General features: G+C 48.7%; 1 protein-coding gene across 5 annotated transcripts in view; it reads left to right on the top strand.

Moving 5' to 3' along the window:
* The window catches only part of CD44 (CD44 molecule (IN blood group)), an 87,616-nt gene that overhangs the window by 27,672 nt on the left and 37,462 nt on the right, over positions 1–22,482 (top strand). For all 5 annotated transcript variants that reach the window (XM_072759111.1, XM_072759112.1, XM_026012849.2 and 2 more), the window contains exons 2-5: positions 8,517–8,682; positions 12,599–12,732; positions 18,922–18,990; positions 21,576–21,809. In XM_072759111.1, coding sequence (XP_072615212.1) covers positions 8,517–8,682; positions 12,599–12,732; positions 18,922–18,990; positions 21,576–21,809 — 603 coding nt within the window. The remainder of the gene's footprint in view (positions 1–8,516; positions 8,683–12,598; positions 12,733–18,921; positions 18,991–21,575; positions 21,810–22,482) is intronic.

Here is a 22,482-nt window from a genome sequence, read left to right on the forward strand (position 1 = left end):
TTCGGGGCCAGACCTGAGTGTTTCCTGATCGCCATGGCAACGCGCAGGTGTACACACTGTGGTTTCTCTTCCTGGAGATGCGCTCACCCAAGACCACTTGACCTCAGTACACAACTGAGACACATACTCACTCCCCTTTGACAGCCCTGAGACACATACTCACTCCCCTTTGCCGGGAAGATTCTGTTGAGTCCAGGATCGGGGGTGGGAGCCCAGACGGGCTTTCTCCACCCTGTCCCCTCCCCTTGTTCCCATCACCGTGCAAGGAGGCAGGGGTGGGTCTTTCTTCAGACTGTGAAAACAACCCAAGGGCCCCATTGGGTCAGGCCTTGGGAGGCTTTGGTGGAAGGGCCAGGGCCTGAGGAACCCCTTTGGACTCTCCTCTGAGAGTGTGGATGTAATGGGCCCCTGTTGGCTTGGTGTTGGCTGCCATGGTAGGCTCTCTGTTCCACGGACAAGGGCCTGAGAGGTCAGGGGGTACAGCCAGGCGCCAAGAAGTTGGGGTGCATTTCCCTTGGAAGTGCCAAGAGATGAATAGCTCAGTTGAAAGCAGCCCAGGACACATTCTGGAGGAAATTCTCCGGGTATGATGGTGTATGACTATTTTCTCTGCTCATTAAACCCTCACCCACCTCCGGGGGCAATTCCGGGAGAGACTGAGTCACCCAAGACTCATGGCCTGCACTGGGCAGCCAAAGGCGATTCGGCCACTGAGTGTGATCTTGGCCTCATTCAGAAGTGGATCCTGAACAATAGATCCTTTCACCAGGCTCCCAATCACATGGGCGTCAGGGGATGGGGGCGAGTGACGTGGGGGCAGCAGGAAGGCTGCCAGCCTTCTGGCCTGGCGGGCCTGGGTGGCAGCAGGGGCCCTAACAGCTAGCAAGACTCCCGGATGGAAACTCGTGGGCTTTGAAGACATCAATCAAAGAAATGAAGAATAGAACGGTTTCTTCGTGTCCCGTTAAGGCAGCGGATGCTGGCTTTATTGGGAACAGCTTGCTCCGGCCCTTTATAATAGCAGTTCTGGAGAAAGAGCACTGGATTAGGATTTAGGAAAATAGCAGTTAGGATCCCCCCACCCCACCCCAGGCCCTGCTCTTCTCACAACTGTCTGGGGGACCATGCTCAGTCATTCTGGATCTTGTTTTCTTTTTGTCTCAAGAGACTTTGGTGAGACAAATTCTGTTGCCCCACCTGGCTTTAAACACAGAATAATCCTTGGGAAAAAAAAAAAAAAGAAAAACTTGGCCTTTTCTCTCCCTGTATCTAATCAGAATCAGTTCAGTTAGGGTTGTGAGTTGTGTAATCTTCTTTTAGCCATGAGCTCAGCAAATCAGAAGACAGAAACAGAACCCTGGCTACTTTGTGACAAACACTATGAAAATGAAAAATGTGGGGAACCCACCAGTGCTTCTGGGCGCCCGCCGGAGCTGCATGCAGTTAGCCTGGAGTGCCGTGCCCCGGCCCGATTGGCCTGGCGCTTTAGCTTCGGTGTGTTGAGATCTCCGGGCTGGGCCGGAGGCGTCTCAGCATGTCACAGGGACGGCCCAGCCCTGGGCCACTCGGGAGTGTCGAGATCCTCTCTTCTTTACCCGCCCAATGGGCCAGGGAACGGCAAGGAAGGGCAAGGAAGCCTGAGGCTGTAGCTGGGGCTGGATTCTCAGCCTCCAGGTGGAATCAGGAAGAGGTAGGCCGCCCACTGTGGGGAAAGGCAGCGAACCTGGGACCTCGGAATCTTCTTCTCCCCAGGGAGACGGTGGGCTTTCGGTTCGGGAGGGCTTCCGCTGATGCCTCGCCAGGTTCTTGAGCAAAGGCCCTGCCCTCTTGAGCCTTAGGGCCCAGGATCAAGGGACCTCGGATCTTAAAATAGTATTCAGTGAGCTCAAATGCCTCTTTCCAGAGTTCTATTTTAGAGCTCACCCCGCTGCACTTTAGAAACCTTAAGGAGGACAAGCAGCTGCCTGTAGTTCTAGCACCTTCCCCACGCACAGGACACCGTTCACACCGAGGTGTGAACAGCTGGACCACCCAGTCTGAAAGCCAGCCCCTGCCTACGAGCACTGGTCCGTCCTCTCTTTGTGCATCACTTACCTCCTGCCTAGGATGGGAATAATGAAGGTGCCGACCCCATAGGATTGTGGCAAGAATTAAATGAATTCTGAGGTGTAAACGTTGAAACGCTCACATGGCCCAGCGTCGGCGCCGGGTGAGCGCCGGCACTTGTCTTTGTGCCCAAGGGAACTGAACCAGGCCCTGGGTCCCAGGAGCTGGCCCTATTCCCAACTTCAAGAAAACACAACTTCCCCTAGACACATGGCTGACTCGGAGACCGAATCAGTAGGAAGAAAAGGAAAAAGTCCTGTTCTGCTTTATCCCTCTGGGGGAGATGACAAATAGGGACCAGGCGCATCTGGTGGCTCGTGATGGAGAATGAATTGATTCATTTGGGACCATCTGGAGCAGTCTGGTGTGGAGAACCGAGAGTCCCTGAGTCATCTTCTGGTGGCCTTCACCTGGACGCAGCATGGCTTGTCGTCCTCTCTCAGTTGACCTCGGAAACTGTCCCCCGACAGGAGGCCCATGGCAGAGATGACAGTCAGAATTCAGACAGACAAAGCCACCTCCTAACCAGACACATTTGCTTCCAGGGAAGACAAAGGTTCTCAGAAGCAGGTGCTTTGGTTAAAGACCTTTTAAACATCCGACAGGGAATGCTCAACGAGGCCCAGCTAGCGATTCCTTAGATGTCTTGTGGGGAGCGGACCTGGGAGGCATTCTTTTTGCAGAGGGCGGCGGGGGGTGGTGGACAGGACGGAGTAGCCACTCATTCATTCATTCGTTTCATCACTCATTTGTTCAACACGTACCTAGGCTGGGCAGTACTGTGCTGAGCGGTGGGGACACCGTGGGGAGGGAGACTTATGGTCCTTGGGAGACTTGTGGTCCTTGCTATCATAGCCCGCGAGGTAGTTCCAAGATTCCTGAATCTTGGAATCTCTCATGACCAGAGAGACCCTGCAGGTAATGATTTCTTGTAATCCTTTAGCCGTTGGCATCACAGACTTCTTTGAGAAATGAATGAAATCTAGGGATGCTGTCCCACACAAACGCTTTCCACGCACACGCGTGCACGCACAGCATACATACGCGCATGGGCTTGCACACAAGGTCCCAGGCTTATAGGACCCCCTCCCCCTCCCTGAAGACCCGCTGGGATGCAAAACCTCTTGTCACCCTGCTCCATCGCTGGTCGGCTGGTGTGACCCCCCCCCCCCCCACTGGCGCGCACGCACGCGCACACACACACACACCCCTCCGGAGAGTCTGCAGACACGTGGATAATGGTGAGTTACCGGGAAACTAGACGGTGCTCTCTTCTCAGCAGGTGCTGTGATTTGCTACCACTTGGGGAGTGGCTGGGGCAAACCATCCGTCTCCGGCCTTGCAGTCTCACTTGGCAAAGTTTTGCAATGTGCTGGGCCGATTTTACTAGAGAAACCTATTTTCCTTGATCTGTGGCTTAGGGGAAAATCTAGGTAAGATTAACGGTGTTATATGGGTCAGCGAGGATTTATCCAAGTAAGAGTGAATTTACCCCAGAACCCTGCCGCGCTCGTGGGCGGCCCAGCCCAGAGGTTAGATCCCTGTCTCTCCCACCTGGAGGGGGCGGCAGGGGCTTGGGGGGCAGTCGTGCAACCCAGCTGTGCCTCTTTACCCTTGTCTCTAAAATGGGTTTGGTAGTTGTGCCTCCTTCATAGCATTTTTGTAGGCATTAAATTAGCTAAAGCATATAGGCCGCCTAACAGGCGTGCCACGCCGCTGGCTCTAATGCAGTGCCAGACCCTGAGAGGCTGGTAGGCATCCCCCCCGAGAAGCCTGGGTGTCCGAGAGGGGGAGCCCATGTAAAAGCTGGTGCAGGTGGTCTAGCGAGCGGCCACCTCCCAGCTGTGGGAGGGTCCTCTTGTACCCTGAGCTGTGAGTAGGTGCCAGGGAGTCGGTTAGATGAGAAAGGCACTCTGGGAGAGCCCCTGTCTTCTTGACAGGTCCCTAGCAGGCCTCTTCCCCTGTGGGTGACCAGACCCCTGGGTGCCAGACCCTGTGACCCCCCTGTCCCTCCCATAGTAACGAGCACTCCGATGGCCTGGGTGGCATTCCCCTCCTCTCCCCCCGCCCCCCCCCAGAGACTCCTCCCTGAATCTGAAAGTGGCCTTGAACGGTTAATGCTGCCTGTTGGGTCCCTCAGAGGGAGGGACTTGGGACAGTTTCCTTATCCCAGGACCCAGGAGACTTATTGGAGCCCAGAGGGCTCAACGGAAAACATTTTTGACTTTCAGTTGGAAACGCCTGTTCGCAAGATGCAATTGGCCATTCAGCCTTAGTGACTTGAGTCACCATAGGTCGCGAATCACGGAGGCCTCTGGCTCTCAGGAGGGATGCCCGCACGCGTGGGAAGTCCTGCTCCTCTGCAGCGGTTCGTGGTGTGGCCAGTGCCGGCGATGCCGGTGCCCCTTGCAGTCATCTGTGGTCTGTGGCTACACCCGTCTTGGCCGCGCTCTGACTTTACCTGGGCCCTGGGATGTTCTCAGCTCTGCACCGGGGAGGGTGGGAGGTCACAGAGTGTTACTTAAATCGGGGTTGGCAGGAGCAGCCCACTGGTAGACGGGTGGTGTCTGGCTGCTGGATTTGAGTCCCGGCTTCCAGATTGGAGTTCCTCTGTGAACCTGGGCATGTTTCTTCCCTTCTCTGTACCTCAGTTCCTGTACCTGGAAAGTGGGCATAGTGATATTACCTACCTCATCAGGTTTTTTAAAAAAATTTTATTTATTTAATCATGAGAGACCGAGAGAGAGGCAGAGACACAGGCAGAGAGAAGCAGGCTCCATGCAGCGAGCCCAATGCGGGACTCGATCCCAGGACCCCCGGGTCACGCCCTGGGCCGAAGGTGGTGCTCAACCTCTGAGCCACCCAGGTGCCCTTCATCGGGTTGTCTTAAGGATAAAGGGAGTTAGTACTTGTAACGTGCTTAGAGGGGCATCTGGCATATGGATAAGGGCACAGTCTGTATTTGCTACTATTATTGCTGTTGGTATTATTAGTATCCTTGGACTCATAGTTTGGGTTTCCATCCACGTGGAGGAAGCCTGTTGGCAAGTCTTCATTAAGGATTAAAGGCTACACAGCCCTGAAGGCTTGATCCCTTTTAAGGCAAGAGGGGGCCCGGAGGGGAGGTGCTAGATAAGGCTCATGGGGATGGCTGACCTGAACTGAAGTTTCGGGCACCGTCTCTGCACGTCCCGGGTGGCTAAATCCCATCCGGGGTAGGAGCTGGCCCTAGACGAGGCTACAGGGAAGCTGTAGCTTTCAGTCCACATAGACCTGCTCCTGCCCTGCAGCCCCAGGCCGCTACCCGGGCCCTGGCTAGGCCCCCGTGTGCCAGGCCCTGGCTAGGCCCCCCGCAGAGCAAGGCCACAGGTGGAGCCTGCCTGGCTCTGGCTGCCCTGTCCCAGCTGACGGCAGGCACACACGACCCCGCGCTGAGTCTCCGCGCTCACGCATGCCAACCCCCTCGCATGGTACACGCCGGTCTTGTGTCCCGAGGGGACCCCAGGCATCTTATGCAAGTCTCGGTTCCTTTTGCATTTGCATGTTCTATGTGCCAGGTGTTAAACGGGAATTAATTTTAATGCGACAGAAACTGCCATTCAGCTCCAAACCACCGTCTAGGCCTCAGACTTTGTTTATAACCCTGGGGTGACAGCAACCACCTGGCCACGCGATGACAGGCCGATGGCCTCCCCCAGTGGGAGGCCTCCCTGCCGTGCCCCCCCCGCCCCCGCCACTGGCAGCCTCCCCTCCAAGAAGCTGACGGCGAGGCCGTGTTTTCCTTCTGTTTGCTGGCGGAGCGAGGCCGCCCCGGCAGGGCTGTCGACCCAGCCTGACAGCTTTCCCTGTGTGAAGATTGGCTGACAGAGGCCCAGGCTGAAAATCAGGGAGAACAAACACTATTTCAAAAGGGCCTTGTGCATTTCCCCGCTCACCATCCTCCTGCCACCACCGGCATGCGAGGGGTGAGTGGCCGAAGGAGGACACCCATAGACCCCAAAAGGATCCATCATGCAAAAATGCATGCTCTCCATTCCACTTAGGTCTGACGCTTTTAAAAAGCACCTACGTGCTAATGATACCAAAAAACAAAAAACAGAAAAAGAAAGAGAGAGAGAGAAGCAACGGAGGTGGGCTTCTGTCTTCTCGAAGCTCCATTGCTGGTTTCTTCTTTTAGGATTTTGAGGGTCAACAAAGATCCAACAGAAGTTTCATGGTTCTCTCATCTCAGTTTGCAAATCATCAGATACCGTTTCCTGGTGGTTAGAACCTGCTTCCTGCTTCGAGGGGAGAAAGCAGTCGCTGCCCGTCCGGCTCAGCAACCGGGAGCCCATGTCTTTGTCCTCAGGTGGCAGTTGTTTACGTGTGCCTCTCGCCCTTACAGCCGACGCCCACTCTAATGATGTGAAAGGATCCTGGGTGCACAGCCAAGTGGTTTGGAGGGTGGGTGTCCAAGCTCCACCACCGATTAGCTGGCTGATGGGGGGAGGCTGTTTAATTCTTCTGAGCTTCAGTTTTCTTTATGGATAAAGAATCTGTACACACATGCATGCAACTCACTTCTCAGCGTTTGCAGGAGATGACGCAACGGAGAATCCCAGAGGTGCTGGGGACCCAGGGACACTGCAGCAACAGGCTTCCCTCCCCTGGCTCTCAGCTCAGAACTCAAAAACAAGGCAGCTGAGATTCAGGAAGTCAACTCTAGGCTCTAGATAGAGGCGCTCACTTCCTGGGGGGACCCATGTCTCTGAGCCTCTGTTGTGTCCCTGATAAACAAGCAGGATCTGCGGATACCTGTGGACCCACCCAGTGAGAGATGGAGTCTGAGTTAAAACCCACTCCATCTGAGTCCAGACTCGGCTTCTAACTAACAACACGGTGCCTGGCCGGGCACAGGGGCCACCATGTAGGCCCAGAGGAAATGCCCATGCGCTCCTTCCTTGGCCAAGGACTGTGCTTGAGGCTCAAGGCGGTGCTCTGAAGGAATCACGCTCCACCAGGATAATTCCAAGGACTTTACCTTTCCGTGTTGGAGTTCACTGAAGGGTGAACTGGGGATGATACTGTCCCAGAGAAATAACGAGTTTTCTATTTGAGGTTTAGAGGCCTTCTGAGATGGTTGCACAGCATCAAGAAGAATCAGATAATCCTTCAGCACCTTATTGGAGATTTTAGATTAATGTCTGCAAAATTCACAGAAGCTCTTAGACCAACTCACTCTTTAACCAGTTGATAGCCATTAGGCTTCATTGTGAATGCCATTAACCCTTGGGAGCCAACAGCCGATCTTGGCTCTCTCTGTCAAGATGTCCAAAATGTGTGGTTTTCTTGGAAATTTTAAGGAGCCATTTATTCATTCAGTAAATATTCGTTGAAATCGACTCTCTGTCACACTGCTGTGAGAATTAGAGAAACACTACAAACAAATGAAAGGTCCTTGCGGTTTTTTTTTTTTTTTTTTTTGGAGCTTCTATCACAGGAAGGGTGATATTGTTATTACTAATATTTAAATGCAAATAAATAAACGAGTTGCTGTGGAGACACAAAAGCAGGGTCAGTGAGGGAGACACCGTGGGTTGGCCTCTGTGAGCGGGTGACATGGAGTCAAAACAGAAAACACGATGTTTTGAGGACAGAACATTCCAGACAGAGGGCACAGCACATTTGTGTGCTAAGGTGGCAAAGAGCTCAGAATGTCCAGAGGAGCCGAAGGCAAGTTTTGTGCCTGGAACTGAGTGAGCTACTAAGGGTTAGAGAGGGAGACAGGAGCCGGCTCACGTAGGCATGTCAGCCATGAAAAGGACGTGTATTCTGGGGGCAACCAGAAGCCATTAGAGGTTATATGTAAGTAATGGAGCGTTGGCACTAGAGGTCACCTTGCTTTTCCTTCATTATTTCCCTGAATTTTTCAGTTTTCTCCAAGTTGCATTACTTTAACAATCAGAAATAAGTCATATGCTTTTTTAAAATGCGTTTGTAGGGGCGCCTGCGTGGCTCAGTTGGTGAAGCATCTGCTTTTGGCTCAGGTCATGATCCCAGGGTCCTGGGATCGAATCCTGCATTGGGTTCCCTGCTCCTCCGGGAGCCTGCTTCTCCCTCTCCCTTTGCCTGCCGCTCCCCTTGCTTGTGCTCTCTCTGTCAAATACATAAATAAGATCTTTAGCAAAATGAAAAAATCAAAACTTCTTTGTAGAGCAATCGACGGAGGCAGTGCCAGTGTGATGCTCCTTTCCTGCGTCTTAGCTCGGGGTTGAGCTTAAAGTGTGTGCTTTGGAAGGCCGAGTGACCCTGGTAGGCTCTGGCCAAGGGAGGTGTTTGTTTGTTGTCAACGAATCTACCCTCCCACAAACCTCTTACCCTTCTCAAATAAGTTACGCCAAAGCATCTAACATCTCTGTTTCATCCCACAGATTTGAACATAACCTGCCGCTACGCAGGTGTGTTCCATGTGGAGAAAAACGGTCGCTACAGCATCTCCAGGACGGAGGCTGCCGACCTCTGCAAGGCTTTCAACAGCACCCTGCCCACCATGGCCCAGATGGAGCGAGCCCTGAGCGTGGGCTTTGAGACCTGCAGGTGGGAGGAAAGCCGGGGGCGGAGCGTGGGCGGGGCGGGGGCGGGGCCCCGAGCCCGCAGGCTCCTCCCTGACAGTTGATGGATGGTTGGTTGCCTGAAGGGTCGTCCCCACCTGTTAATTTGGCCAAGTCAACCTGGAACCTGTATGACGACTGGCATTTAAAGCGGGCTAAAGGGAGGTGGGCGGGGGGTGGCGGTGACTGGGTGACGGGCACTGAGGGGGGCATTTGATGGGATGAGCACTGGGTGTTACGCTATATGTTGGCAAATTGAACTCCAATTAAAAAAAATAAAAATAATAAAAAATAAAGCAGGCTAGAGACAGCTTTGGGAGTCCTAGTGGGGTTGCCCAGAGGAGGCCATGAGGGTCCAGGTGGGCATCCTCTGGCCCAAGGTGCTTCCCCAGCGCCCTCCCGGCTTTGAAGAAGCGCACGGTATCATTGTCGGAACCACAAGAAACCGTAAACCGAATGACAGTGTTTAAAATAAATATGTGCCGGGCGCAGTCCTGGCTCTGCAGACTTGGCTCAAAGCAGAGTTTTCCAACAACTCCCTCCCTCCATCTCTCTGTCTCTGTCTCTGTCTCTGTGCCTCTCATTTGCTTGTTTCTCCTCTGCATTGCTCTGGTCTGAGACTGGAAATAAAAGGACGTGCAAATGGTCAAGATGTATTGTTACAAGTGAGTGGGAAGTGGTCGGAGGGACCCAGGGGACCTCCTGCGAGCCTCTGTCCAGGACGCCACAAGGCTCAGGCCCCGGGTGTTGGAATTTCTGGTGACCCCGTGGGGAGTGGGGAGTGGGGCGCGTTAGGCGCTGGCAGTGGTGACAACCACGCCGAAGTGGTCTGGTTTGGTTTGTTTTCACTAGAAGAGCTCCAGGTAATCTGAGCAGCCGCTCCGAAGTTTCTAGCCAGCCGGCAGCTTCCCCTTGTGCTTGTGTCTTGTCGTTAGGTAACGTGCTTCCCCTTCCTCTAAGCGCACGCACGCATGCAAACACAGGCTGCTTTTTAAAAGTCAAGCTGCCCAAGTCTTCACCCAAACCGTGAAATGTGAGCTTGCAGAGCAATGCACGCCCCGTGAGCGTGTGAAGCACGGCAGCTGACACTCCCCGGCTGGAAAGGCAAAGAAAGATCTTCACCCCAAGACTGTGCGGATGGGAGAGCCACTAGCCACACACAGCAACTTCCACTTAATTACAATGCAAGGAAATCAAACTTTGGTTTTTCCGCGACTCTGCTGGCGCTCAAGTGCTCGGCTAGCTCCAGGTGCCCACAGGGCTGCCGCGTTGGAGGACATAGGCTGCAGGTGGGCCACCCCGCGACTGCAGGAAGCTCGACCGAGCGGTACTGTCCCCGAGACCAGGGGCAGATGTGCACAGACATGTGCGTGTGTCCAGAGCTAGGTCCACCGAAGGAGCAAAGAAGGGAGAAGCTCTGGCAGCTTCCGAAGCGCAGCGGGGGGCTCCCGTGGAGGAAGGCCAGTGAGCACGGCCATGTATCCCGCTCCCCAGGTTAACCGTTTATTTTTTTTAATTTTATGTATTCATTCATGAGAGACACAGAGAGAGGGATGGGCAGAGACAGAGGCCCTGACAAGGCCCATCACCTAAGAACGTAGACTTCCTGAGCTGCCTTGTTGTCGAGAAATGCTGGCTTAGGAAACGCAGAAATGTTCTCATCTGCTGAAAGGGCGGGACGTTCTTCTGACTCCCATGGGCTAACCTTTGCGCACCCAGAGGCCGGGGTCCCCCACTGCCCACTGGGCCCGTGTACCCGGAGTCGAGCATTTTCCTTCACCTTGCGGATGAAGTGCCAGAGGCTTACAGAAGCGCCCCAGCTGGCCCAGGGCCACATCGCCTGCACGGAGGAGGAGTCGGGCCTCCGGTCCTGCTTCATCTGAGCCCAGGGCCAGAAGTAAACGAGCCTCCCGAAGAACTGAGGGCCAAACAGGGGGTCGGGGGGAGACACAAGCAGAGTGCATGGACTCGCTGAGTGGTTCTTTCCTCCCTGTGTCCAGCAAGCACCCCGCTGGGGCCGTGTATAAGCACATCTACATTTTCATATCCCAGCTCATGTCCGCTGGGCCCCATCAAAGTGGCAGTGGGCACCATGTGGCAACCACCCCGGCAAAATGTACCAAGGTTGTACAGGTTGTAGAATGTCAGTGGGAAAACAGAGCTCCCAAGTGTGATAGGGGTGGGTTGGGGAGGAGGCTCACCAAGGAGTAGTGTTGAGGAAGAAAAGAGAGAGAGAGAGAGAGAAGAAAAAAAGAAAGAAGGAAGCAAGCAAGAAAGAAAGAAAGAGAAAAAGAAAAAAAGAAAGAAAGAAAAGAAAAAAGCAAGCAAGCAAGCAAGCAAAACAGTGCCAAAGAAACCTATCCTTCCCACCCGTAGAGGGTATTAAGTGTTGCAAAACGCGTTGCCCTAATTTGGCTCAGGCGCTGTGAAGCAGGTCTCTGCCCCAGGACAGGGGGCAGAGGCTCACAGGCTCGGGTAAAACCTCAGCAGTCCCTCTTCTGTCTGCCCCACGCTGATTAGCAGCATTTCCCAGATAGATGGAAACTTATTAACATTTAATTGCTCTCTCCCTCCCCACCAAGCTAAGGAGCCTTTGGAGAAACCAGTCTGTCCTTTCAGATGAAGAATTAGTCATGGGAGCTATGGTTGCAACACAGACCTAAGGAGCTCTGTGGGCTTAGAAATGTCAAACTCACGGCCCTTTCCCTGGGCCTTGCGGGCGATGCACTGGGTACTGTTGCCTCCGGCAGCAAAGATTAAAAAGGATCTCCGCTGTGCATTTTACCCAGCATTGCATTTTCAGAAACTTGCTGGGTTTAGCCTCGTCCTCTCTGCCCTTACCCTCTGCCACCACCTCCTCCTCGGCCCGCATCTTATTATTATTATTATTATTATTATTATTATTGGAAGCATTTTCTATTGGGGAGAAGTTGTGCCGTGAGTGAGCACGTAGCTTCTGTGATGCAGGTAGAGGAGGCTGGGTGCTGTCTGTTTTATCTGCAGGAAACATCTTGGTGGGGGCAGAGGGGGCCTACACAGTTCTCTGACTGACCTGCTTCTGGAAGGTTCCTGAGCTAAATGAGGCAACGCTATCTACTTATTCTCTATTACTCCCATTTTAATGACAGTCAATTTACTTCCACTGGCAATGAAATTGTACCTGGGATGCTCATGAAGAAAAAGGCCTGTGTTCCTTCTAGCATCTAAACAAGGCTTCGTGTGTGTAGGAATGGAGTCTGGAGTGAGGGAATCACAGGAAAAGGTGAGGCAACCTGGGAAGGAGGCAGGTTTGACAAGTGCGGGCTGACAAGTGTAGGCCATCTAGGCCTATCTTCTGGGAGCTGGCCATCTGATGTATGTTCTGGAAAAGAGGAAGGTGATGGAGAGCCAGAGTAGATCTCACCTCATAAAGTGGTCATTCTTCCCTCTTAAGTGACTCAGGCTTCTGCCCACGTATTCAAACTGACTTGACACTCTTGTCCGCATATTTTAGTTCAATCCAGTATTTTCTTTTGGAGTGGCTGGCTGGCTCAGTCGGATGAGCAAGCGACCCTTGATCTCAGGGCCATGAGTTCGAGCCCCACGTTGGGTGTAGAGATTACTTAAATAAAACTTTTTAAAAAACCAGTTTTTTTTTCTTTCATAAATCTTTTTTTTTTTCTTTTCAAGCTCTTTATAGAGCTCTAAATAAAATCACCTTGTCTCAGCCTTGTTGGTCCTCTTCCTTCTCTCTCTGTTGTTGTTTCTGGATTTCATGTAACCCAGTTGTCAAACCCTCTAAGATCCCCAGTGGTGAATTGAATGAAGCAGTGCACAGTTTGAGACGTCATTTGATGGCTCAAATGTTATGAAATCCCCATCACAACCTTGCAGGTGGATAACTTCTCGCTTTTCTTTCGCAGGTATGGGTTCATAGAAGGACATGTGGTGATCCCCCGTATCCAACCCAATGCTATTTGTGCTGCAAACCACACAGGGGTGTACATCCTCATATCCAACACCTCCCAGTATGACACGTATTGCTTCAATGCTTCAGGTTGGTTCCAAGTGAATTGTCTTTGTTTTTGGGGTTGCCTTGGGCGCACAAGCCTTTGGTGACATGGCTGACAGCAGTTGAGTCTTGGCTTAAGTGGGGATTCACGTAGCTTTCATTCATATAACAGATGCTCATTGGATACCTCCACAGCAGAGACAAGATTCCTATGTCCAGGATGCTTACTCGCTAGGCAGGGAGGCTGACAGGAAACAGATAAATAATATGAAGTCATAGAGTGACGAGTGCTATAAAAAAGAGAGGAAGAGGCTTCAGAGTGCTAGAGAAGCATTTCTCTGAGAAGGTGGTCGAGGAAGGTGCCAGTGAGGAGGTGCCCTTGAGAGAGCCCCAACTGACATCAGTGTGCAAAGCCAGGCGTGGGGCAGCCTTGGGGTCTCATTGTTCTGAGAACACTGAGGGGCCCAAGAGGATAAAGGCCAGCAATCAGAAGGTAGAATGCCAAGTGATGAAGTCAGAGAGGTAAGCAGGGGCCAGCGCACACATAGTGCCTTATGGGCCATGGTAGAGAGTGTAGCTTTTATTCTCAGTGTGATGGGAAGTCATTGCGGGGGTCTGAGTAGGGAAGTGACATGAACCTAATGGTAGCATTGGGGTACACACCAAATGGCTTAGCTTAGAGGCATTTATTTTATGTTGGGGCTGGAGAGAAAGCTGGAAGGATACCCAGTAGGCCTTTGACCTTCTCAAGTTTCCTTTCCCAACATCTGAGAACCTGACACCTAGACAACAAGAAAGCCAACTTAGGATGTGTGTGCCAGGCTGCTGCTGGCCAGGCCCCTCTCCCCGTCTATGGCATTTGCTTCCAAACAGTGGCTTAGGAGCTCATGCTTCTAAGTCTAACTCAGGGTCCAGCAAGATTCAAGAATTCTAGTCATTATGTATCTTCTGGGTCTTCTGAGAAGGGTCAGAAACACAGGTGTCAAATCTTTGAATGGCCACAATCAAATATGGATGGATTACTTACTTCTCAAACTGGGCCTTCTGTTGCTCAGGGAGGTCTGAGATTGTGCGAAGGGAAGATGGACCCATGGGGTAAACCCGACACATCTTCCTGGCACATCAGTTTTACTTAAAGACGGGAAGGAGGGTGTTCAGTTAGCTGGAAAGTGGTTAAAGATGATGCGTGAGACAAATGCGGATATTCTCTAGTGATGACCTCAGGCGTTGTTTGCAGGAGACAAACACAGATATCATAAACGAATATAAAACCTGCATGGATTTTTCAGTGCAAGTAGAAGCACCCAAGCAATCGCGAGACCTTGCCGACCACCTGCTGCAGCGTGAGCAGTAGGGATCCAAGTGGGCATTCAGAAGAGGAATCTGGAGATTTGGAGAAAGAGAAAGTTTCAGGGCTGATTAGTTGAAATGGGTGTGAGGCCAAGACAAATATATGCAAGTCAAATATAAGCAAGTCACTAAACCTTGGGTGGGGGGACATGCAAGACAAGGAGAAGAGAACTATAGAGTATTTCTTCTTCCCTGGCATCTGAACAAGGAATGCAGAAGGAGTTTAATCAAAGACAGGAGCATCCCAATGAGGCTAAACAGTACACAGCCCGTACCCAGTTCCCATACCCATACCCAGAATGTCTGTTCTAAGGACATGATGATGAGCAAACCACATGCCGGCAAAGGAGAAATAGACACAGAAAGACATGGTCTAGGTAGCTTCTCTTAGTGCCAGAGGTCAGAGGAGGACTTTGGGAAGAAAGACTGTGTGTCGGATGAAAGGGCTGGTCATGTGGGACAGGGCTAGCATGCGACTGCATACTCGGGAGTCTCAGGGTGCTGCCTATTTCTTCTCCCACTGGACCTTGTCCAGTGTACGTAGGCCATAAGTTACATTGCTGCGTATTCACATTGTCTCACCTATTTTACAGGTTAGTATCGCTTGCTAGAAAGAATCTTAACTCCAAAAGGTAGAAGCTCACACAGGGATTGGCAGCCACGTGGACAAGTTACTATGGAGACTTCTCTCCCTGCCCCTCATTTTTGCCTGTAAGGTTAGGTCCGGCCTTAGAGAAGGAAGTGAACTCTCCTTGGTGGGGGAGGTGTTAATCCAGCTGAAAAGAGGGAGAAGTGCAGCTGGTGTATTCACACCAGAATGGCCATATGAAAGTAGTAAAGTTTAAGGAGAAGATTTTTCCTTTTCTTCTATCCCAATGTAATGTGGATTGGCTGCTTTTATAAGTTTTTCTTCAAGTTTTAAAAAGAGTGTTTATGGATCAACTCTATGCAGTCAGCACCCTGCTGGGCAAGTAGGGTGAGAAAGAACCAGCAGCTATATTTCTTGTCTTGAGAGGTAATCTTGTTGAAATGATGAAACAAACAAAAAATAAATAAATAAAGAAGCTGGAGAAGACGTCTCCGAAATAAAAAAATAATAAATTCGAAATGTCTTGGTTTAGAGTCAGATGATAGAGGCGCTGAGTGAACCATGGATCTTGATATGTCGATTCATCTGCTATGAACCTTCTGTTCCATGCAGAGAATCTCATTGGAAAGATCCTTGAGTCCAGCTTAGCGTGAGAGTTGCAGACAGATGGTCAAGGCCCAGTGATGTGGCCCCCTACAAACCCTCTTGGTCTATAGGGACCAAAGCCAGCTCAATATTAGCAGAAGACTTCCGTGTGCTTACAGTTTCAGCAGCATTTTTATAAAACATGCTTGCCCGTGGTTCACAGATGAAAATAAGGCAGCCCCTAGAAAGGTCCATGGTTTTGATTTTGATTGCCTCATGTCTCAGTGAGGCCCAGCCCGAGCCTGGTGACCTCTGTGTTAATAGCCCAGCGAACTGGCTTGAATTAATGCATCTTTTAAGTTTGCCTCTGGTAAACTGCCTCATTCTCTTTTGAAGGAGGAATCGAGGAGAAGAGGCTACATTCATTTATCTATTCGTTTGCCCATTTACTCAACAAATATTTATTGGACACCTAGACTGTATCAGGCATTGAGGAAGAGGTCTTCCTATCGGGCACTGAGTAATTGGCTAGACTGAATAATTAACATTTCTCTTGGCTATTTTGGTACAGTTGAGGCACAGTTTGGAGTTGCAGCCCACCAGGAAGCCCACCCAGAGTCTTTCTAACAACCCCATAGGTTCAGGAAAAGCTCACCAGGCCCCATTCTCCCAGCTGCGCAGTGCTCATTAAACAGAATAAAAGACTGCCAGTGAGGCCCTGCTATCTGACATGGGAGCGTGAATGTATTAATTGCACATTTGGGTCACCATTCATCGCGGTGCGCTTGCTTGATTTGGTGTTCTTTATAAAAGTTAAGGTGAACTGGAGCATGAGGAGGCTCCATTTGAACAAATGTTCTAACGATTTCCAAAACTGCCGTAGTGTGTTTTTACACCATGCCCCATTATATCACAACCTACCCCTTAGAAACTCCTTCCCAATGCACTACTATTGCCTGAATTTGGGGGAGGTTGTTCCAACCCTGCCATTAAAAAGTCATAACCCAAGGCCTCTTCCTGGGTCTGTGCAACATAACAGTATCAGAAGCTTCTCATTTCTGGTGGTGTTACCCAAACACACGGGATGATACTCATCAAGATCTCCCAGGGGGGCTATTTGCCCTGATTTTCAAATAAGGAAATCATTGGGAGATTTTTTTTTTTGAAAACTGCAAAAATCTAAAGGAGTATTAGTTGTTATTGTCACCCGTGACCTTGTGGTTTCTTCAAAAGCAAAGAAAGGAACATGTTCATTTCTTTGCTCCTTTTTAAAAAAAAATCTGTCACATGAGTAATGCTCAAGATGAATAAATGAACTGATATATCTGAACCCTTTAAAACATATTTCTTATGGCACTGCCAGTCAGGGTTTATCTAAACATTTCTTGACATGTTTATCACTGCAGATGATTTGGAGGGGTTAACATCTTAGGTATGATTCCCAGAAGAATGAACCTATGGGAATTATAATGGTACTTCCTCTTTCATTCATTCAACAAATATTTATCGAGTGCCTGCCTCTCTGAACCCGTCACACATAAATGTACTGGCTGAGATAGATAAGGTCACTACACATCACTACTCAATTTATGTAGTTCTTTGGAGCTGGGTGGGTAGCAGAGGTTAGGGGTGGGGAGATGTGTCATGAACAGCCATCAAGTAAAATGAACAAGAGAATTTGAGACAGCATTAAGCCAGAAGAACTGTAAGCAAATGTGTGATGGTGATATATGTGGGGGATTGGTTAAGGGGCTCTTGAGATTGGATGGTGAGGGAAGGCCTTACTGAGGATATGACTTTCTCTGAGACTCTCTTCTGGGAGATCTTTTAATTAGCCTTTGCAAAAATGGCTTTTTGTAAAATGTGCTTTTCTCTAGATGAATGTATAAAGCTTCCAGTTAGTTTCACTATGAGGCCAAAGAAATAGGCAGGTACCCTTTACCTGTAAGAAAAGATGCTTCTAGGAACTGGCAAGCACCCAGATCTTGTTTTGTTCAACTTCTGTTTCTGTCCAATGTCATGATTACCTAGCAATTTATGGCAGAACAGTTAAAAATACTTGTGGTAACAGCCTTCCTTGTGATAGCAGTCTGCCTACCTGCCTCCATCCATCCATCCATCCCTTTCTTCCTTCCTCTTTGCCAAGAAGCAACTCTGAGAGAAACCAGCCTAACAAATAAATTGCCATTTTGTGCACAGACATATGTGTGCATGCACATGAGTGCACGTGTACACACACACATAGTATAAAAGCTGTAATATGCAAATGGATCCATACTTCCTGCAACAGCACAGCCAGTTTAAAGCTCTCTGAGTTTTTAGAGCTCAATACAAGGTCTAGTTACCAAATAGAGCATTTGGAATGGCTGGTTAAGGCATTCTCCATCTTCTCTTAGGATTCAAGGGTGGTTTGCAGGGTGGAACCTTCAGGGCCTGTCTTCAGAAGCCTTTACACAATATTCTTAGAGGGCTACTTAGTAATGTCTCCAGGTGATCAGGAAGGCCTAAGGTACAGTCAGAAATCTTTATTTCTGAAGAAGGGGGAAAGTAGGGGATACATGGAGGACACAAGGAAAAGAAGCCAGAGGTTTCCATGGTGAGATATGCCAAACAGTTGTCCCAAGAAATAGTCTGGGCATCTGGACCAATGGTGGACAACCTCAGTAACTCTATGTTGAGAAGCTGTCTAGACAGAGTAGGCACTTACGGAGCTTAGCTAAATTAATGAACACATCAGTGCCTTAATAAAGACACTAAAGATTAGTTTGCTGTGGAGTATTTCTAGTAAGTAAATTCTTGGTGATTATTTGAGTCTTCATAGTCACATGCTGTTCATGTTGATAAACATTTGATTATATTTGTCATGTGTTTCTATCATTTCTGTATAGTATTGGGATTACACATGATTTTCTTTTTATAGTTCATGCACTCCTTTGTTGAAAAATGCCTTTACAGTGTTCCCACATTCCTTTTATAATAACAGACTTAAAAAGTAATTCTAATGTATGCCTCATTAGAAAAGATCCATGTCTATCTTATTTCCCATTGTATCTCCAGCCTTCCCCAATGCCCGAAAGAGAACATTTCTATGCATTTGTTAATAAATGGATCTGTTAGGGTAGGAAGGGGAACAAGTAAGCTTCCAAAAACATATGAAGGTAAATAAAAGTGAAAAATGTATTGCAAGGGTCAGAGAAGTTCCTAGGAGACTCAATCAAGTTTCAGAAAAAGAAAGATCATTTTGTGCACTTATATGTAGAATCTAAAAGACAAATGAACCAACAGCAACAAACTCGTAAATAACAGAGAACAAACTAATGATTGCCGGAGGAGAGTAGGATGGGGGGTTGGCTGAAATAGATAAAGAGGACTAAGAGGCACAAACTTCCAGTTATAAAATAAATAAGTCATGGAGATGAAAAGTACAGCATAGGGAATAGAGTCAGTAATATCGTAATAATGCTGTAAGGTGACAGACAGTAACTACACATATTGGGGTGAGCACTGAGTAATATGTAGACTTTTCAAATCACCATGTTGTATGCCTAAAACTAATGTCACACGGTGTGTCAACCATATTTCAATAGTCAAAAAAAGAGAATTATGTGGGATAAATTTTAATAAAACCCCATCCTAACTACTAGAAATGGGTATCAGTTCTGCTCCTATTTTTTAGAGTCCTCATGCTTTTTCTTTTTGCTACTCCATAGCTCCACCTGAAGAAGATTGTACATCGGTCACACACCTCCCCAATGCCTTTGATGGACCAATTACCATAAGTATGTATCTCTTCTGACCTTGATTAAGTGACCACATTCTTGGGAAAGGGTTTAGGCGCGTTTTCTGTGTTTCCTATTTGAAGAGAAGAACAGCCATTTCCCCAAGGCAAGGAACATTGCCTGTGATTCACTGCCCCCTTCCCCTTTCCCTGCAGTGGCTTGAAACTACCATTTGGTTGACCCCAACACATCGTTCCTCAAACCGCAGTCATTTGGAAACCACTTTCACTTTTTTTGGCACATCTGTGTACACAGTGCAATTATCTACTTGATATTTTTCACTTAATTAGCCCATTCTTTTCTACTTAAAATACGTTTATAAAAAAAAAATAAAACCCTGCAGGGGCACCTGGGTGGCTGAGTCAGTTGAGTGTCCAACTCTTGATTTCAGCTCAGGTCACGATCTCAGGGTCCTGAGATGAAGCCTTGCATCCAGCTTCATGCTCAGGGTTGAGTCTGCTTGAGATTGTCTCTCCCTCTTCCTCTCCCTCAGCCCCTCCTGCTCATGCTCTCTCTCTCTCAAATAAATAAATCTTTAAAAAAATAAAATAATGAATAAACAAATTCCTGCAAGTGAACAACCAAACTACTGGTCATAAGCAAACAGTATCCTTAAAAATACACTTAAATGTAGGACAAATTAAATAGTCTTCTTAATTCTAGCTGCTGAAGGTTCTGAGTGTGAGCCATGTTCTCGCTCCTCGAGGGGGAATTATACGTATTAGGGAGAGACCCATTCCAGCCCCCTAAATTTTCTGTTTGACTTAATTGCATGCTGAAAGATAATTATAAGGGGCATATAATTCCTGGTAGGGATCTCAACATTATTTAAACCGCAAAGTCATCTTGGTTATCCCGAGAAGTAGTCATCTGACACTGTACGAAAACAGAAAAGCCCAACCAAAATTTTCAGAGGTCAACTTATTAACCCTGATCTTATGGCCTCACCATAACCCTGATCTACTGAACCTCACTTTTTTTGAAAAGTGTCAGTGTTGAGGAGGCCTGACTTCTGCCTCCTAGGGGCCAGACCCCTCAGTGTGCAAGGGAACAGTGGGGGTGGGTGGCAGAGGGATGAGAATTGACCTGGCCACGCAAATCCAGCCCCCCACTGTTAGGTCAAAAATTGTCCCTGACCTGTGCCTCATGGAAGGGGAGATGTGCTGTCTCAGTCAGGCTCGGTTTGAAATCCTAGTTCCTTACCACCTGGGTGATCTCAAAGGATTGACTTACTCTCTCTGAGCCTCAGTTTTCTCATCTGGATAATGGAACAACAGGTGAGATTTGAAATGAAGAGGAAGAAAGGTCAATGTCTGATGCATGCCAGGCCCATAGTCATGTTCAGCAAATGTCCCATTTCCTTGGTCCCCACCAAATGCCTTTCAAAGTCCAGACCTGTATGAGTTTGGTCCTATTTTCTTATCACATCTTCATCTGCAGAGATTATCAGGGTGTTTGAGATTTTGCAATATTTTTTTAAAGATTTATTTATTTATTTTAGAGAAGGAGTGAGCGAGTGAGGGGAGGGGCAAAGGGAGAGAATCTCAAGTACCCCCACCCCCAACTAAGCACAGAGCCCATAGTAGGCTCCATCTCATGACCTTGAGATCACTCCCTGTGCTGAAATAAGAGTTGGCTGCTTACCTGACTGAGCCACCCAGGCGCCCTTGCTATATTTTTTAATTTATGTTTTGCTAATAGTTCCACTTGGACAAGCCAGGTGGACAAAAGGCACATTTAGTCTAGTGCAATATAGCAGAAAATAATTTTAGCTAAATCTCCACTTGTGCAGTGAGTGGCCCAGACTTGAAGGCAGCAAATCCTTTCGGGGAGGAACAATGAACAAATTCATTCTTGCTTTTCCTTCTCCTGTGCATTCTAGGCATTTGCTTGTTTGAATCAAAGATTTTGATCTTTATATGCATCCGTGCCTCTTAATTTCAAGGTTGAATCTCACAGAGGATGGGCAGAGGCTGTGTCCAGCATTTAGGCCCACTGATTTCTTAGCCAGAGCAGGGGTTCACTTAGACGGACACAATTCACACCTTAGAAAGAAAGCCTCATTCTTCATGGATTTGCAGACATCTATTCCCTGTTGAGACTACTGACCTCTTTGTCGCCTACTTCACATCCTTTCTAGAAGTAGATGGAATTAATAGTAACAGATTTTACACGTCCTTGAAAAGGGAGGATAGGAACCACTGGGAGAGCTATCATTTATTGAGACCAGCTAAATTTTGAATCCCATGCTAAGCACTTTATATACCATGTATCATACAGTGCTCGGAGCCAAAGGTTAGTGGCATCCCCATTTTACAAATGGGAAGCTCAGCATCGGTGTTGTCTAGGGGCACACAAAGCCGGGATTCAAACACGGGAACTTCCAAATACCCCCTCGTTCCCCCTCCCCATTTCCAGGGTGCATGGGTAGGCTGGGGGGCTGTAGATTTTCTTAGGTGTTGTTTTGCTTAATAACAAAGAAGAAGAGCTTTGAAGTCACTGTCTCACCTGATAATCCACAGTCTTTCCTAACACCCAGAAAATGTCTGCTGTCAAGTTCTCAGAGTGTGTCCTCTTTCTCCCAGCCATCGTTAACCGTGATGGCACCCGCTACAGCCAGAAGGGTGAATACAGAACCAACCCTGAAGACATCAACCCCAGCAACCCCACTGACGATGATGTGAGCAGTGGATCCTCCAGTGAAAGGAGCACTTCGGCAGGCTACAACATCTTCCACACCCACCTTCCAACTGCATACCCGACCCAGGACCAAGACAGTCCCAGGGTGTCTAGCAACTCAGAGCATACCCCCATTACCAGTAAGGAGAATGGGTCACTGTGCTTTCCAATGGTGATTTGTTTACAAAAAATGTCTCTGATCTTCCTGGGTGATATGCATTCCCTTGTGTGTTGATTGTCTCCTGTGTCTAGAAGTTGGGGACAGCATTTGGGGAGGTGGGCTATGGTGGTTGTCAGTGCCCTGTATGTCTTGCCTGCTACCATCCCATGATTTTTTTCCTCCATCTACTCCACTGTTTTGCTTACCTCGGAATGAGGAGTGCTGTACTGGAAGCTTCGTACAACAATTTTTCTTGTTCTCTTGTCCCAGGGATGTGGTGACGATTCAAGCATGATACAGAAGCTATTTTTACTTTTACATGTTTCCTTCTTGTTCTTATCCACCTTTGGATAAGATTGTCCTCATAAAGTTGGGTTTAGAATGTATGCAAGCCATTCCATTGGCTTTGTTCAACTTTATACTTTTCTGTTTTAACTTGATTTATGTTATCTTATCAATGGTACAATATTCCGTCATATTCAGCACCCATGATTTACTAAAAAATTCTCTCTCTCTTTTTTTTTTTTTTTGGTCTAAGGAAGCATACCTGATGGCGTTAACTGATCAAATTAAATCTACTTAAAAGTTGTCTATCCCAGCCTGTAGGGGAAGGCTATTAATACTTGCTTGGTTACGTGGATAATTCATTATTT

Source organism: Vulpes vulpes, chromosome 5, assembly GCF_048418805.1.
Source record: "Vulpes vulpes isolate BD-2025 chromosome 5, VulVul3, whole genome shotgun sequence".
Classification (NCBI taxonomy): domain Eukaryota; kingdom Metazoa; phylum Chordata; class Mammalia; order Carnivora; family Canidae; genus Vulpes; species Vulpes vulpes.